The sequence below is a fragment of the Puccinia triticina genome, chromosome 10A, assembly GCF_026914185.1.
Source record: "Puccinia triticina chromosome 10A, complete sequence".
Lineage (NCBI taxonomy): Eukaryota > Fungi > Basidiomycota > Pucciniomycetes > Pucciniales > Pucciniaceae > Puccinia > Puccinia triticina.
In genome coordinates, this window is record NC_070567.1 from 6,267,465 (window position 1) to 6,280,942 (window position 13,478).

Sequence of the window (13,478 nt, forward strand, 5' to 3'; positions counted from 1 at the left end):
TCATTGATGTAATTTGGAGCTTTCCCATCTTCTGTTCTTTGTCCTATTGGATAAGGAACAATTGAGAGGATCATTTCAACATAAAACATGAACACTGTATAAATCAATGGAAGGCTTCTGTAGTTAACCTTGTCCTTATGGATTCTGAAATCAAAATTGCTTTGTATTTTCCAATATTCAAACCACACATTTTCATACTTTCCAAATCCATTAATCATGTCTACAAGAGATGATCCTCTACAGGTTACGGACCTACGATCTGGATTCTGTTTTTTCAAAATACGACAGATCAGTCCAAACTGGTATTCCTTCAAAGAGACATTCTCCTGGGTCATTTCTGGAATATGTCTGTACATATGTTTCATCAATGCTTTGCAGCCTTCATTCACATTCTTACAATCTATAAAATCCTTTACTGTTAACCTGGGTATACTTTTGAGTTGATGTCCCTCAAAAGGATTTTTCTGTGAGACCTGGGGAAAAATCAACCCAACTGATTCTACTGGTAAATCATTGCTGATCGGTTCATTAATATTAGGATGTTGATTCAAGTTTTCTGAATAAAACAAGTGGTCCTCAATTCCCTGGAAAGCTTGCTTAAAAGGTTGATGATCAGGAGGCTGTGAAGATGAACCACCCAATAATTCATGGCTCTTTCTTTTATTACCACTGATGAGCTTGGAACAACGATCTCCTATTAAAGTGAAGCCCCTCAGAAGCTTTTCACTTTCCATCAGATCAGCAGATAATTTCTTGCAGATTGACAATTGTTCTTCACTGATCTGTAAAAGTTTGCTGAATATTTGGTAGCGGTCCTGGCTCGAGGAAACTACTGGGGAAGCTGAGTGAGAGGTTTCTGAAGATGAAGAAATCATGGTGTCTGCATAGTTGGTCATACAAATTGATAACTGTTCCTGGTTGTTCTGCAAAAGTTTGCTTAATATTTCATGGCGTGCTTGGCTGGGAGCTGATACTGGGGATTCTATGTGAGCATTTTTTGAAGATGAAGAAGGTAAATTGATGTCTGCGTGGTTGGAAATGGCTTTTGGATTGTCTGATTGGAGTCCGTCTTCAGATGGAGAGCGTGTAGCATCTTGCGTGTATTTGAACCAGATGTCAAGTTGGTCGAAGGTACCCTCCAATCCATCGTCATGTTTTTGGCTGGGCTGAAGAGGCTGCATGCTCACACCATTCGGTTGGAATTGGAAGCTATCCTCACTGGAAGAGAAATCGGCTTGCTGACGTTCATCGGTTGGAGAACCCTTGTTAGTCGCATGCGGCTGGAAAGCTGCGCCGGCCATCTGAGCACCCCCCTCATCGGCTGTGGAAGAAGAAGATATACGATGTTCGACGTTGTGGGTTATTGGAGGTCCCAGAAGGTCACTGAGGAAATCAGATGGGGAGTAACCTTGAGGGGCAAAGTGCTCCTGAAGTCTTTCATAGCCAGGTGGGCGCGAGTTCGACGAGCGCGGTAATTGATCTCCCTCCGAGTCCAAGTTGAGAAAATCGTCGGGGTCAAATCCAAGCCGGCCATCACTGACGGTATCTGGTACCCAAGGCTGCATGATGCATGTCGGCTCGAAAAGGTGCTCACCCGGATCTACTTCATCAGTCCCACTGGCAGCTGTGATGGCCAAAAAGATATAGATGCCCCAGTTCATACTTGCGGACCTATGGCGGACCAATGCACCAACTTTGCCTTTTAAGTTTTACGGGCGAATCTATGGGAACTGGTGGGGAAATTTAACTCCCGGGATCTTGTGGAGCGCATTGATTTGGAAATGAAACGGATTGCCACGTAGCATTAATTTCGGAAGCTGTATGACTACATGAACCAATGTCATATTAAGCGCAGCTTATCTGACCTGACGCTGTTTCATAGATTGCGCAATCTGATCACGGCGCCCTAAGCCTACACCTCTATGACGTAGTAAGTTAGAGCAGAGACGAGGTTGATAGATTAATTTGTATGTGAGCAAGTCAACCTGTCCTTCATGACAACCAAATCAAAAGTAGAGAAAACAAGGCAAAATCTACTAAGAAACAGAGTTGGGATTCGAGAGTTTATAAGAACTGAAGGAGATCAAATTCAAGAGAAGAGCAAGGGAAGTCGAGCTCGAAGTTTTTCAGGACGATAGGATGCAAGATGCCCAACCTCCCGATCTGGATCCAATCGGGGTTTTCTTGAGAGGTGGCTGGATTGGGTCTATATAAGATCTTAGCCGACCGGCCGTCGAAAAATGTAGGATCTGAAAAACAAAAAATCGGGAGCGGATCAACCAACAGACAGGAGTCAAAAAAAAAAAAAAAAAAAAAAAAAGAGAGGGGGGGGGGGGGGGGACGTACGGTTGGATTCTTCGATGCGGTATTGACCTCGGCTAGAAGTTTTGCGAGAAGGATCAGGGACCGAGCCGACCCACTCGATTTCGAGGATGGCCATGATGCGATCGAGGAGGCCATGGACGACCTCGAACCCGGCGCTCTTTTTTCCGACATAGACGGCCGCGACTCTGCGCAGGTTCTTAGCCTTGCGCTCGAGCGTCGGGTCCTTGAGGACGACGTCTGAGACCTCGAAGACTTTCATCGGAAGACTGTGTTTACGGTTCTCTCGAATCGTCTTCAATAACCCAGGCAGTAATGAGGTCCGGACTACTTGGAACTCAATCGTCGCTGGATTCGATAGCACTACCACTTCGCTTTGATCATCCTCCTTGCGTAAAAACTTGAAGTTCTCATCATGTGAACACTGTTGATGTGAAACCAACTCAGTATCTCACTATCGATCAGACAATTATAGGTCGGCTAGCTCACAAGTGTGAGTGGTAGGACCTCTAGCCATCCAGCAAAGGCGCATTCTTTCCTAACCAGGTCAGAGAGTTTGTTGATCGGGTAAGGTTTGGCGACGGTATTGGTACTCGGGAAGGTTTTAGTCAAGTTGTTGAAGCCGTAGGCGATAGCAACATCTTCGACGAGGTCACACTCGTGGAGGATATCAGGACGGGTGGGCGGGACGGTGACGGAGAGGAGGTCGTCAGCGGAGGCCTGTTGGAGGACGAGTGAGGTGGAGGTGTTGATCGCCGGCCTGTCCGCTGAGGTACCGATACTCGCTCGGTGCCCCATCTTCTCCAGCAGTGCGATCGTCGCTTCGCGCGTCAATGTCAGCCCGGTGACTGAGTTGATGTACGACTGCCTTGTCGCAAACACGAGGGGTTCGATCTTTGGTGATCGGTAGCTCGTTGCAAACTCATGTTCATAAATTATATCGACCGGCTCGACTCTATCAAGATGCATGGCATAAGATAAACGGGTGGGTTTTTTTTTTGTGGCATGCTGTGCCCGGGAATTGTGGTGTAGTTTTTTGAACTTGAGACTCACGTGAATGGCTTGGAACAATATTGAGAAAACATTGTGATGATGGTATTGATGACGATGGCCAATTTAGTCTGATCGGTAGCGGTGACATCGATGAAGACGTCGCGGGTATCCAGAGTGATTTTGGTCTTGTCGGAGTTGATTCTGCGGAAAATAGAGAGATGGCAAGTCAGTCGGATTGGAAGAAGATAAAGAGGGACCAAGGAACTGACATTGGTGGCATTGAGAGAACTGTGCGGGAGTGGTCGTAGATAATCGGATAGAGAGGGGAGTCGCGGATGATATGCAGATATTTGCTGAGGTGTTTATCTGACTGGAGAGGTAAGTAGTGGTGATGGTCTCAGTTGGCTGGAGATGATGATGAGGTGATGATGGGGAGACGAACCTGGTAGAGATCCATGAGTTGAGTGGCATCGTATTCGGAGGGCTTGTTGAGGGGGGCAAACTTGATATCCCGTGGAGGGCGGGCCTCGTAGGAGATAGTTTTGGTGGATTGGTCGATCTTGCTGAGGTCGTGGGTGCCGATGGCGACGAGGGTGCGCTTGCGGCAGAGGTTGCCGTGCAGTTTATCCTGGAGATCGATGAAGTCCTTGTACCGCTGCTCGTCGAACCGGATCCCGCGGAGGATGGCGGCGGCAAAGAACGGTCTGATCTGGCTGGTCTCCTTCCTCACGTAGGCTTTCCATTGTTGGTCGGGTGGAGGGACGACGAGCTCGTAGGCTGGGGCGGGAGAGGTGCCGATGAACGTCCTGAGCGCCAGTACCAGTCCCTGGTGGCATAGTAGGTCGTATCTGTTCGCAGGCACTTCGATCTTCAGTTTGTACGGCTTCTCCTCCGGGTTGGTGTGTTCGGTCTGGAATGTGTCGGATGTCCAGGTGAGTTTTCTGTTCTTCTGTGGTAATCCACACCCTCCTCACTCACGTCCTCATCCAGCTCGAGGCCATAGTCGAATAGGATTCCATCGAACTCCTTGTCGTCCTCTGCTGCGACACCCAGCAGTCAGTCAGTGCTATCTAGCTGGTCGGGTGGGCTGGACTCAACGGAATGTTTTCCCCAGGTCGTTGAAGAATCTCTCCTTTTCGACTGTAATCGTAGGCATGCTTGTGTTGATGTTCTTGCCGATGTTTGTTGACTACTGGAATACCCATGGACAGGCGGGAGACCACAAAAACTGCCGGCGCGAAGCGGGGCTGGCTGGGGGCTAGCTGGCTGCGGCTGCGGAGACGTTTCAACAAATGCACAAGCAAAATGATCAGAACCTGGACAGAGAGAACAACGAGGGAAAGCTCGACTAGGGTTTACATATACCCATGCCAGAGATAAGGAAAACAGCAAGAAGTTGAAAAAACTGACAAGCGAAGAGCCACATGCTTTATGACCAACTGCTCAAGGGTCTTGGTACAGCCATGGTCGCGTTGCCCAATTTCAACTGAGCAAATTCGGAATAGGATGCAGATGCAGCCACACCGCAACAGCTGCATATTCTGCACACAGTCGAATTTGCGGAAAACTCCTCTGGCATAGCACTTTTCTTTCCTCTTAAGAGTGGTGAGGAGGGAGAGCTCCAGCCAGTAATCACACTATGGTAAAGATATATGTAAGGGCATTAAATAACAAATTACATGGCAAGAAAGCAATGGCCGTGAATTTACCAGCATTCAGTACACCATGAATAAGCTTTGTGAAGCTTGGGTAGAGGTGTGGGTGGAATGATGTCCTCAGCGCACACAAGTATGCAGCGGTGCTCTGCTCTATCATCGCTACTCTCAGCAAAAAGCACCTCAGCAAACAAAAACGCTGTAGCACTCTGTGTTAGAGTACAGACTGTAGTATCTATGTCCCGTGTCCTGTACTCGGCATATGTATCTGGCACGAGTGTCAGATTTCGTTTTTTGTTTTCGTTTCGGGTGGCACAACCAATGTCGGGCCAGGTCCACCGTAACATACCCCTCTCAAATTTCTGTTGTCTCAGCTCTTGTTGTTTTAGCCTATTGAGACTGGCAGTGATTCGGGACTTTTTTGCATCGATTCGAGAGTTCTTTGCATCTTATACCTTCAACTCGAATCCCAGATGCTCTCAACATGCATGCTTTGATGGCCGGCGGTATCCAGTGCTCTTCAAGATATCCTTGTTCCATCGCAACCGTGTTCCGCCTTCCTTAGCTTCTGCACAGCATCTTTACCAAAACGATTCATAACCAATTTATTTCCTCGCCGCCTTTGGGCGAACTGGTCACTTCTTCTTCCTCACCGCGACTTGAATCTTGAAATCTCTCTCCACAAGAAAAGTTCTCAAAATGTCTCGACTATCACTTAACACCGCTCCCGGACTCACTTGCGTCACGTCGAACTCATCCTTCACCAATGTCTACTACGCCATTCACAATCTGCTGAAAGCTAAAAATGATGTAGGACTCGGTGCAATGAACCTCTCACTTGACTGCTTAGATATCTTGGATTCCCAATCGTAGCTCACTGAAGGTGGTGTTTTCGCTCCCAATCATAATCAACTATCCACAGCCTAGCACTTATTCGTGGTCCAGGGTCACCTTAATCACTATGCTTGTGGCTCATCTCATGTCAGTAGCGCAAATCAACATCTTTTAACTTGTAGGGTAGGGGAGACATAAATTAGAGATTGAAAAATCATTTGTGTCTTTCATAGAATGCTTGTCATGGCGTTGAGCGTTATTCTGGTTAGATTGTCCAGCCGGAAGTTCATGCTGGGGTATATAACCAGACGTAAGTAATCTAAATAGTAGGAATTCCACTCCCCAATCAGATTTATAAATCTTCTGATCATTTTAATTCCATTCGAAACCCCCAGACGGAGTCCTGAGGCCAAACGCCACCGGTTGTGTGACGGTATGCTACGTATTGTATGACATTTGTACATTAGATTTGTCCAGTTCCTCTGATGATTTTTCAAGCATATTACCATACGAGAGGTTGATTGGGAACTAACCTGAATTCCTTCCGATGTTAGTTGCTGTGGTTGGACTTGGGATGCAACTAGCAATAGATTATGGGATCAGTAATCCAGAAGCTAAAGTCCACATACCGGGAATTAAATACTTGATCATTTGGATTGGTGTATGGTAAGATAGAAGACCAATAGTTGACCAATTGGTCAGACCAAATATACTCATTTCCAGCTCTCTCCCCTCAAATAGGTGTTTTTGCTGGAGCACTGCTTGCCAGTACATTTGCGCACGATGGGATCCTCCTTGGCAATCCAATTCGTCAGACAGAAAGTTGAACATCGTTCCCTACTCGGTAATTGTGATGCTAAACATAATTTTCATTGGAGTAGCCATTTTCAGTGTCGCAAGTAAGCTAAACACTTATTTCTCTTCAAGAGAATACTTGGTGCGCTACTTACCTCAAAAATAACCTTGGGTTGAGCACCACTAGTCATTGTCACAGTTTTTTCGCTTTCCAACTCCCAGTATATCTATCTTCAACGAGCCGTTGACTCCATTGAACTGGCTCTTGCCCATGTAAATATGACGTCAGCCAATCCCGAAACAGCTTTCCAGGTTGCTTCTAACCTCCCTGGAAATCCATTGAGCAAGCTTCATAACTTGATTGTAGGTCTGCATATCCTGGGCCCTCACCTATGTGGTTTTACTAACATGAGTAAATCTGGCAGCATCAATTTTCGCACTGGCTTAAAATCAGAATCACAACCTGTTTAGCTCTCAACAGCTGCTTGCTCATGGTGAGTTCCCTGAAGGCCGCGGCGAGCTATTGTATCCTTTCAGCTACGGGCTTACGCATGTGTGCTTTGCTTGATACAGGCATATACACCTTTCATTTTTTCTACGTATCGTCAGCTGAAACAATATAAAAAGCTGGCACCCAAAGATTGGGCAGAAAGCAAAAAAGGACCGCAAAAGCATCTCCGCCCGCAGAAGAAGGGGGCAAGAATTGACTGCAAAAAGGAAATGAGAAGTCTTCTTCTCACTGCGGGAGTAATCTATTCTGTATTACTTGTCGAATGGCCCCTTCTTGTATGGGAGGTACGTGGATATTGCTTTTACTGGAGCTCACAAAGTTTTTCCGTAAGCTGATGAACACAATAATTGTAGTTTATGCACATCTCTGCTGGGAAGTGCCGCTCCGGAGATGGACTGGCAATTCGAGAAATGGTCAGTCAATTATACTCTGGGTAAAGACTCAATTTGAGCGTCAATCTTACTATGAGTTACCAATGATTCATAGGCATCCGATGTCATCATTTCAATTATCGGGAACGTGTAAGTACCCAAGGATTTAGATTTATGATGTGAATACGTAGTACTAATCAGCTTTTAACAGTATCATAGCGGTTATTCTAGCTCAAACGATCAGAATAGTTCAACCTCGACCATTTCATTTTTTGTGCTGCATGAGACGGAAGAAAATTCCGATCTTAGGTCCCAACGAGCCTGAAAACGGCCAGAAAGAAGCCAAGAAATCCAAGTTAAGTAGGATCATAGGCAACAATCCTCCTGTCCGGGAATTAACTGTCAGTGTGGTGCAAGTAACCCACTCTCAGGCATCCGAACCCCTCGAACAACCCAACTTTGATCTGCTACGGAATTGGGCTCAAAGGAAGACTGTACAGGACGATGTCATTCAACATCATCTGGATCTGGATTCAGCCTTGGATCCACAATTTGAGGAAGAAAAAGATCTTGAGATGGACTGCTTGAGGCCAAAGTCGGAGTACGAACATCTCAAGCGCTAATAAATTCAAAATCTTTATCTCCCATTTTCAATCTTGAGTTTCAAAAACTACAACAGCCACTGGTTCAATAGCAGTTCTATTCGACTTCATCCCATGTAAAACTACAAGTTTTTTTTTAAGATTCTTGTATTTACCCTGATATTGCATTTCCACTCAAAACAAGTCATCTTATGTATGCTTACTTTTCATCTACAAGGGGTTAAATTGGGTTCAAACCTAAATATAAAAGAAATGTAACATTTGAAACTTTTAAAAATTGCTCATTGTGCGCTTACAAACTTGCGGCCTAACTACCCACATAACAAAGAACTAGGGAAATTGCGGCTGCGCTGCGGAACAGAGTTACCTTTATTGGGCAACGCGGACATGGGACTATCTACAAAGTCAACTGGAAATGAACAAAGCGTGAAAATTGTCAAGCAGCAAACAGGTTACAACAAAATAGCTATAAACAGGTTCAAGGCGTGTTTGTATACTTTATAACTACACTATTTATCCACATGTGACGAAAGTAGCGCCTTGTTTACAACATTTGTTGTATCCTTGGTTTCTTGTTTGGGTACATAGTCGACACCCATGCCTTTAACAGTAGTGGCCCTGGAGATGGCCACATTCAGTTGTCCATGGGCAAAGACAGGCAGGGGCAGGAACACACCGACATGATCTAGTGATTGGCCTTGACATTTATTTATGGTCATGGCAAAGGCGCTGACTACAGGGAAATGAAACCTAGAAGATGAACAGGCAAATTCCATATCCGGTTTGTAATTGAGGGTGATATGAGGTAACGCTACCACTTTGCCAGTTGCGGTACCAGTCAAGATCTTCACGCGCAATACCGTCTGCTTGACATCAAGTAGCAACATTTTTGTTCCATTTGCTAAGCCATCTTGGAGACACAGGTTGCGAAGTAATAATAAAGGTTTTCCAATTTCCAACTCCAGCCAATGCTCAGGGAAATGGGAGTTGAAAAATTGACTCCCAAAAGTTGTTTACATTGCGCGGACTGCCTCTGGATGTCCGTCCCCGGTCCGCCAGACCAAAGTCTGACCCGCGCAGGCACTATTAACTGTGGCGGAGGCACTATTAACTGTGGCGGAGGCAATCTTATCTGTTGCGGAGGATATTAGTAGCAGATATGACCAAAAGCCCCAGCTGCCTCAAAATTATTTTATGCTGGTGTGTTACTGCCTTGCAGCTAACCATTTGGGTACAGAGTATTTTATTTCATGATCCAAAACTTTGGTGCACTTTGGGGCACTGTGGCAAAGGCTTTGGTGGATTTCCTTAGTGAGAAATCTGTCAAATTAGACCCACAGTAGCACACCCCTTTCCTGGGGTTTCCTACTGCCAAGGATTTCACCATGTGACTTTCAGAGGCTTTCATTCCCGCTGTAAAATACTGGGGGGCTTTGGGGCACTTTATCTAAGGCTTTGGCGGATTTCCTACTAAGGAAATCCGCCAAATTAGACCCACAGTAGCACACCCCTTTCTTGGGGTGTGCCAATGCTGTGAAGCCCATAATTTTATATTCAGAGTGCTTTATGGCCTCTGTAAAATTTTGGGGGGCTTTAGGTGCCCCAGTGTGGAGGTATAAATTTTTCTTTATTTTCCGTCATTTTTTGTGAAATTAAAATTCTGACTCCCATTCTGGAGAGTAAAATTAATTTTCCAACTCCCAAAATGCGCGCGGGTCAAACTTTGGTCCCGAGGGCCGGGGACAGACGTCCAGAGGCGGTCGGCGCAACGTAAACAACTTTTGGGAGTTGATTTTTCAACTCCCAGGGAAATTAGGAACATCAATTTTGTTCAGAAATTCTTCTGGCAAAGCCTTTTCTAAAGAATCAGTCATTTGATCCATAGCAATTGAGATATGGAGTTCCAAGGGCATTTATCTGAGAGCTCGTTGATTGCTTTGACATATTTATTCAGAGGCGTAATGATAGCCCGCGCTTTATAGTATTCAGTCAGAAAATTCTCTGCAAACGGCCGTCGTGCCAACACCGCAACAGCTGCGCTTCGCTGACAAAAACGCCACAATAGCGCAGCGAAGCGGCCATCAGCTGTTCCTGGAGCCAAACAGCGATAGCGTCAGCGGCCGGGCGCTGTTTTCAGCGCCAGCGCAGCGAACTTTCCGCTGAGCGTGAATTGGCCTGCGCAAAGCGCAGCGAAAGCGGGACAGCGACTGGACCCGCTTTTAGCGGACTTTTGCTGAAACTAGGGTTTAAGGGCGGCTACGCCGCCCTGTGATACAAAAAAGGGTATGTAAAAACAGAAAAGAATTTGTGGACCCTTCTACAACAAAATGAAAAAAACTGTTCAACAAATGGACCAAAACTTAATAATCAAACCAAAAGAAATCTAAAGCAGCACAAATCTGTCAACCACATTGAATAGTTCCATAGACAATCCAATTTGGAAAACCACCAAATTTTCTAGACATTTCACCCTCAACAAAGCTACATATAGGTGACCATGCGCAAAAACTTGAGACTTCAATAGGACAACTACATTATTCAAATTCCCGAAAATAGGGCTTTCATTGGAACGGCGGAGGAGGATTTTGTAGAGAGTATCACATCAGTGTGCAGAAGGCGTTGTAGATGCACCTCCTGTTGGGGAGTAGATATAAGTGATGAAGTCATTGTTTGAAGAGATGTGGCGTAGGTTGGATAGAGGGATAGAAGCGCTGAGGGTTGGGAAAGCCATCAGGTGGAGATGAATCAAGACGTTGCATTGTTGGAAAGGTGGGAAAATCATTGGGTATTGGACGTTTTATTTATGTTGGAGGGGGGAGGGGGAGTTTTTCTGGGGAGAGGATTGTCATGAAGCACGAAATTGGTTGTCGGTCCGCAAAAGGACAAAGCCAGTATTGGGGCGCTGGTAGTGAGAGGGGGAAGGAAAGAAGGGGAGAGCATTGTCATGAAGCGCAAAATTGGTTGATGGTCCACAAAAGGACAAAGGCGTATTGGGGTGCTGGTAGTGAGAGGGGAAAAGGAAAGAAGCAAGGCAAAGTTTTTTATACCCGTGATGAGTGAGGCAAGATTTCTCAGAAGGGCTCGGAGGAAGATCCAATACCGGGAACACACGCAAATTACTATTTTTCAAGGGCAACCTGAGTTTCCCATTTTTGGAGGGGAGGGACTTGATTTCACGAGGAAATTAAGGCAGTGAGATGCAATTGTTTCCCGGTTGAAGACATTTTCTGAGGAAGTCTTGGCAATGTGGGTGGCAGTCTTTGACAGCTTCTGCACCACAAAAGTGGAAGGCAACGCAGACATAACATGACTTAAAGGAATGCAAAAGGAAATGATGAAAAAATTGTCATCTGTTCTAGTCGCTTTGTACAATGCAGACAATGGGGGGAGGGCCACATTATAAAAGCACACGGCCTGTAGATGGTTTCAGGTCATTGCTTGGCTCTTGCTTGGCGCCAATTGCTTAAAGAGCCAAGCGATCCAGGGCAGATTAGACCTGTAGTTTGTTGTTGTAATGGCACAGAGGGAGGAATGCTGCCAAAAAAGTTTTTGGCGGGCGCCTGTCGGTCCTGTTAATGTTAAACCGCTAATGTACAATTGGAGAATCAGCACGTTGGCTGAAGCCTAGCCTGCAGGAATTCCACAGTTCAGAATAAAACCAAGAGAGAAAATCAGCAGATACAGAAGGCTGGAAAACTTTGGTTCAAGGCCTAGGAAAGAAGCAGACGTATTACTGCTGAAGGTTATTCTCATACATGGAGAGGGGAAAGGGTGATAAGTAGATGGAGCTAAGCGTCGCCAATTTATTGCAAAGGTGAAAATATTGCCATTTTAAATGTCGGCAGATCCAGCCAACTCGGACAAGATGCGCAAATCACCCATTGCTCATCCCGTCGGCGTTTTGGGATAACGCTGACAGGAGCTTTAGCTCTTCTTCGGGATGTCGGAATGCATTCGCCAGTAACTTGGATTCCGTCCGTTGGCGAGTTACAGCGGTCGACCGGGCCGGCACCTATGACTTCAGATGCGGTCGGGGTAATCATAGCATCATCGACTTGGATTTGCGATGTCCCGACTGGTTGCTCAGCATCGACTGGCAAGGGAGGGATGGATGCTGAAGCCCGTGCGCTACCAGTCCAACGGACGCTGTACACAACATCCGAGATACATAAGCACCATGGCAGATAGGATAGAAGACCAAAATATTTGCTTGAACCTACAGGTTTCTTCCAGGTCTTGCGGGACTGCCGTTCCCACCTGGAGGGGGCGGAAGACTGGCACCGCGGTTGCCGCTTGGTGGATTAATCCAGCTGAGGGCGAGGACCTGGGAGGGATAATATGAAATCATCAGTTGAGTCCGAAGACATACATTATCCATTTTATCTGTTATGACAAACCTCGGCTACTGGCATCCCATTCTCCATGTCCCAGTCACAAAGAAACCCAATCAGGGAAAATTCTCGGTTGACTTGAAAGAGGACATGGGTATTGGCCATGTTGCGTCGACCGGGGATGCGGAATTTCGGACCGATCGAATTTGGACAATTTCAAAATTAGTGTATGCAATAATATGCATTGTGGGTGATTTCATGTAGATGGGCTCAGGGGGAAACCGTACTTGTGGATCCCAGTCGTGGTGGTGCATGGTCACCATAAGGTTATTTTCAACATGACCGTTATTTTCAGCTGTCTCGCGCTCAAAGGCTACGGCAGTTCCAATACCGTCAACTGAAGTTTTGTTTGTCATATCGCTGAGGAAGCTCGGAGGGATGCCGGAAAAGGTGTTAAGAGGTGGAAAAAGTTCACAGTCATTGAACTGGACATGGATTACTTATTATGGATCGGAGAAATGGTCAAAGACCTTGTCCTGGACACGACCGCAGAGGAAATTGGGGAAGAATCCATTCCCGGCAGCGCAATAAAGTCACGATTTCTGAAATGAAACTCAGTTTCCCTTTTTTGTGGGATCAATTGCGTCTGGGAAGACTCGGAGGCACACCGGAAAAGGTGTCAGCCTGGAGAAGGGCTAGGGAAATGGCTTGGGGTGATTTTAAGAGTGCTGAAAAGAATCTCAGGTAACCATTTTTGAGTGATCGATTGCATGTGGAAAGGTGACAATGGAAGAAAAAGGGGAGGGGGATGTGGGCGAAGGTGGGAGGGGAAAAGGAGATTAAATTAACAGAGTCCGGGTTGAATTGAATTATACGGGAAAAGTATAAAAGGAGGCAGCGAGTCGATGATTGCTGGTCATCGCTTGGCTCTTGCTCGGTGCCAATTGCTTAAAGAGCCAAGCGATCCAGGTGCATTGGTACCTGTAATTTTTTTTTTGAGTGGGGGAAGGGAGAAATGCTGCCATTTTTTTTGTTGGTGGGCGCGGCGGTCCGCTTAATGTTAA

General features: G+C 46.1%; 3 protein-coding genes across 3 annotated transcripts; 1 reads left to right on the top strand and 2 right to left on the bottom strand.

The window, feature by feature from the left end:
• Window positions 1–1,661, bottom strand: PtA15_10A653 (uncharacterized protein; the record flags this gene model as incomplete). Its single annotated transcript, XM_053160851.1, has 4 exons — window positions 1–43; window positions 253–348; window positions 424–499; window positions 728–1,661. The coding sequence occupies 4 exons, from the start codon at window positions 1,659–1,661 to the stop codon at window positions 1–3; spliced, it is 1,149 nt and encodes a 382-aa protein (XP_053024784.1).
• A 403-nt stretch (window positions 1,662–2,064) lies between these two features.
• On the bottom strand, window positions 2,065–4,471 carry PtA15_10A654 (uncharacterized protein; the record flags this gene model as incomplete). Its single annotated transcript, XM_053160852.1, has 8 exons — window positions 2,065–2,249; window positions 2,347–2,746; window positions 2,812–3,277; window positions 3,376–3,516; window positions 3,585–3,685; window positions 3,758–4,225; window positions 4,294–4,352; window positions 4,414–4,471. 8 exons carry the CDS (start codon window positions 4,469–4,471, stop codon window positions 2,065–2,067), a joined length of 1,878 nt encoding a protein of 625 aa, XP_053024785.1.
• Window positions 4,472–5,669: 1,198 nt separating this feature from the next.
• PtA15_10A655 (uncharacterized protein) lies at window positions 5,670–8,104 on the top strand (the record flags this gene model as incomplete). The annotated part of the gene is made up of 12 exons (XM_053160853.1): window positions 5,670–5,780; window positions 5,893–5,951; window positions 6,038–6,114; window positions 6,200–6,262; window positions 6,359–6,470; window positions 6,546–6,703; window positions 6,787–6,962; window positions 7,025–7,093; window positions 7,173–7,394; window positions 7,464–7,523; window positions 7,597–7,631; window positions 7,693–8,104. The coding sequence occupies 12 exons, from the start codon at window positions 5,670–5,672 to the stop codon at window positions 8,102–8,104; spliced, it is 1,554 nt and encodes a 517-aa protein (XP_053024786.1).
• Window positions 8,105–13,478: the final 5,374 nt, after the last annotated feature.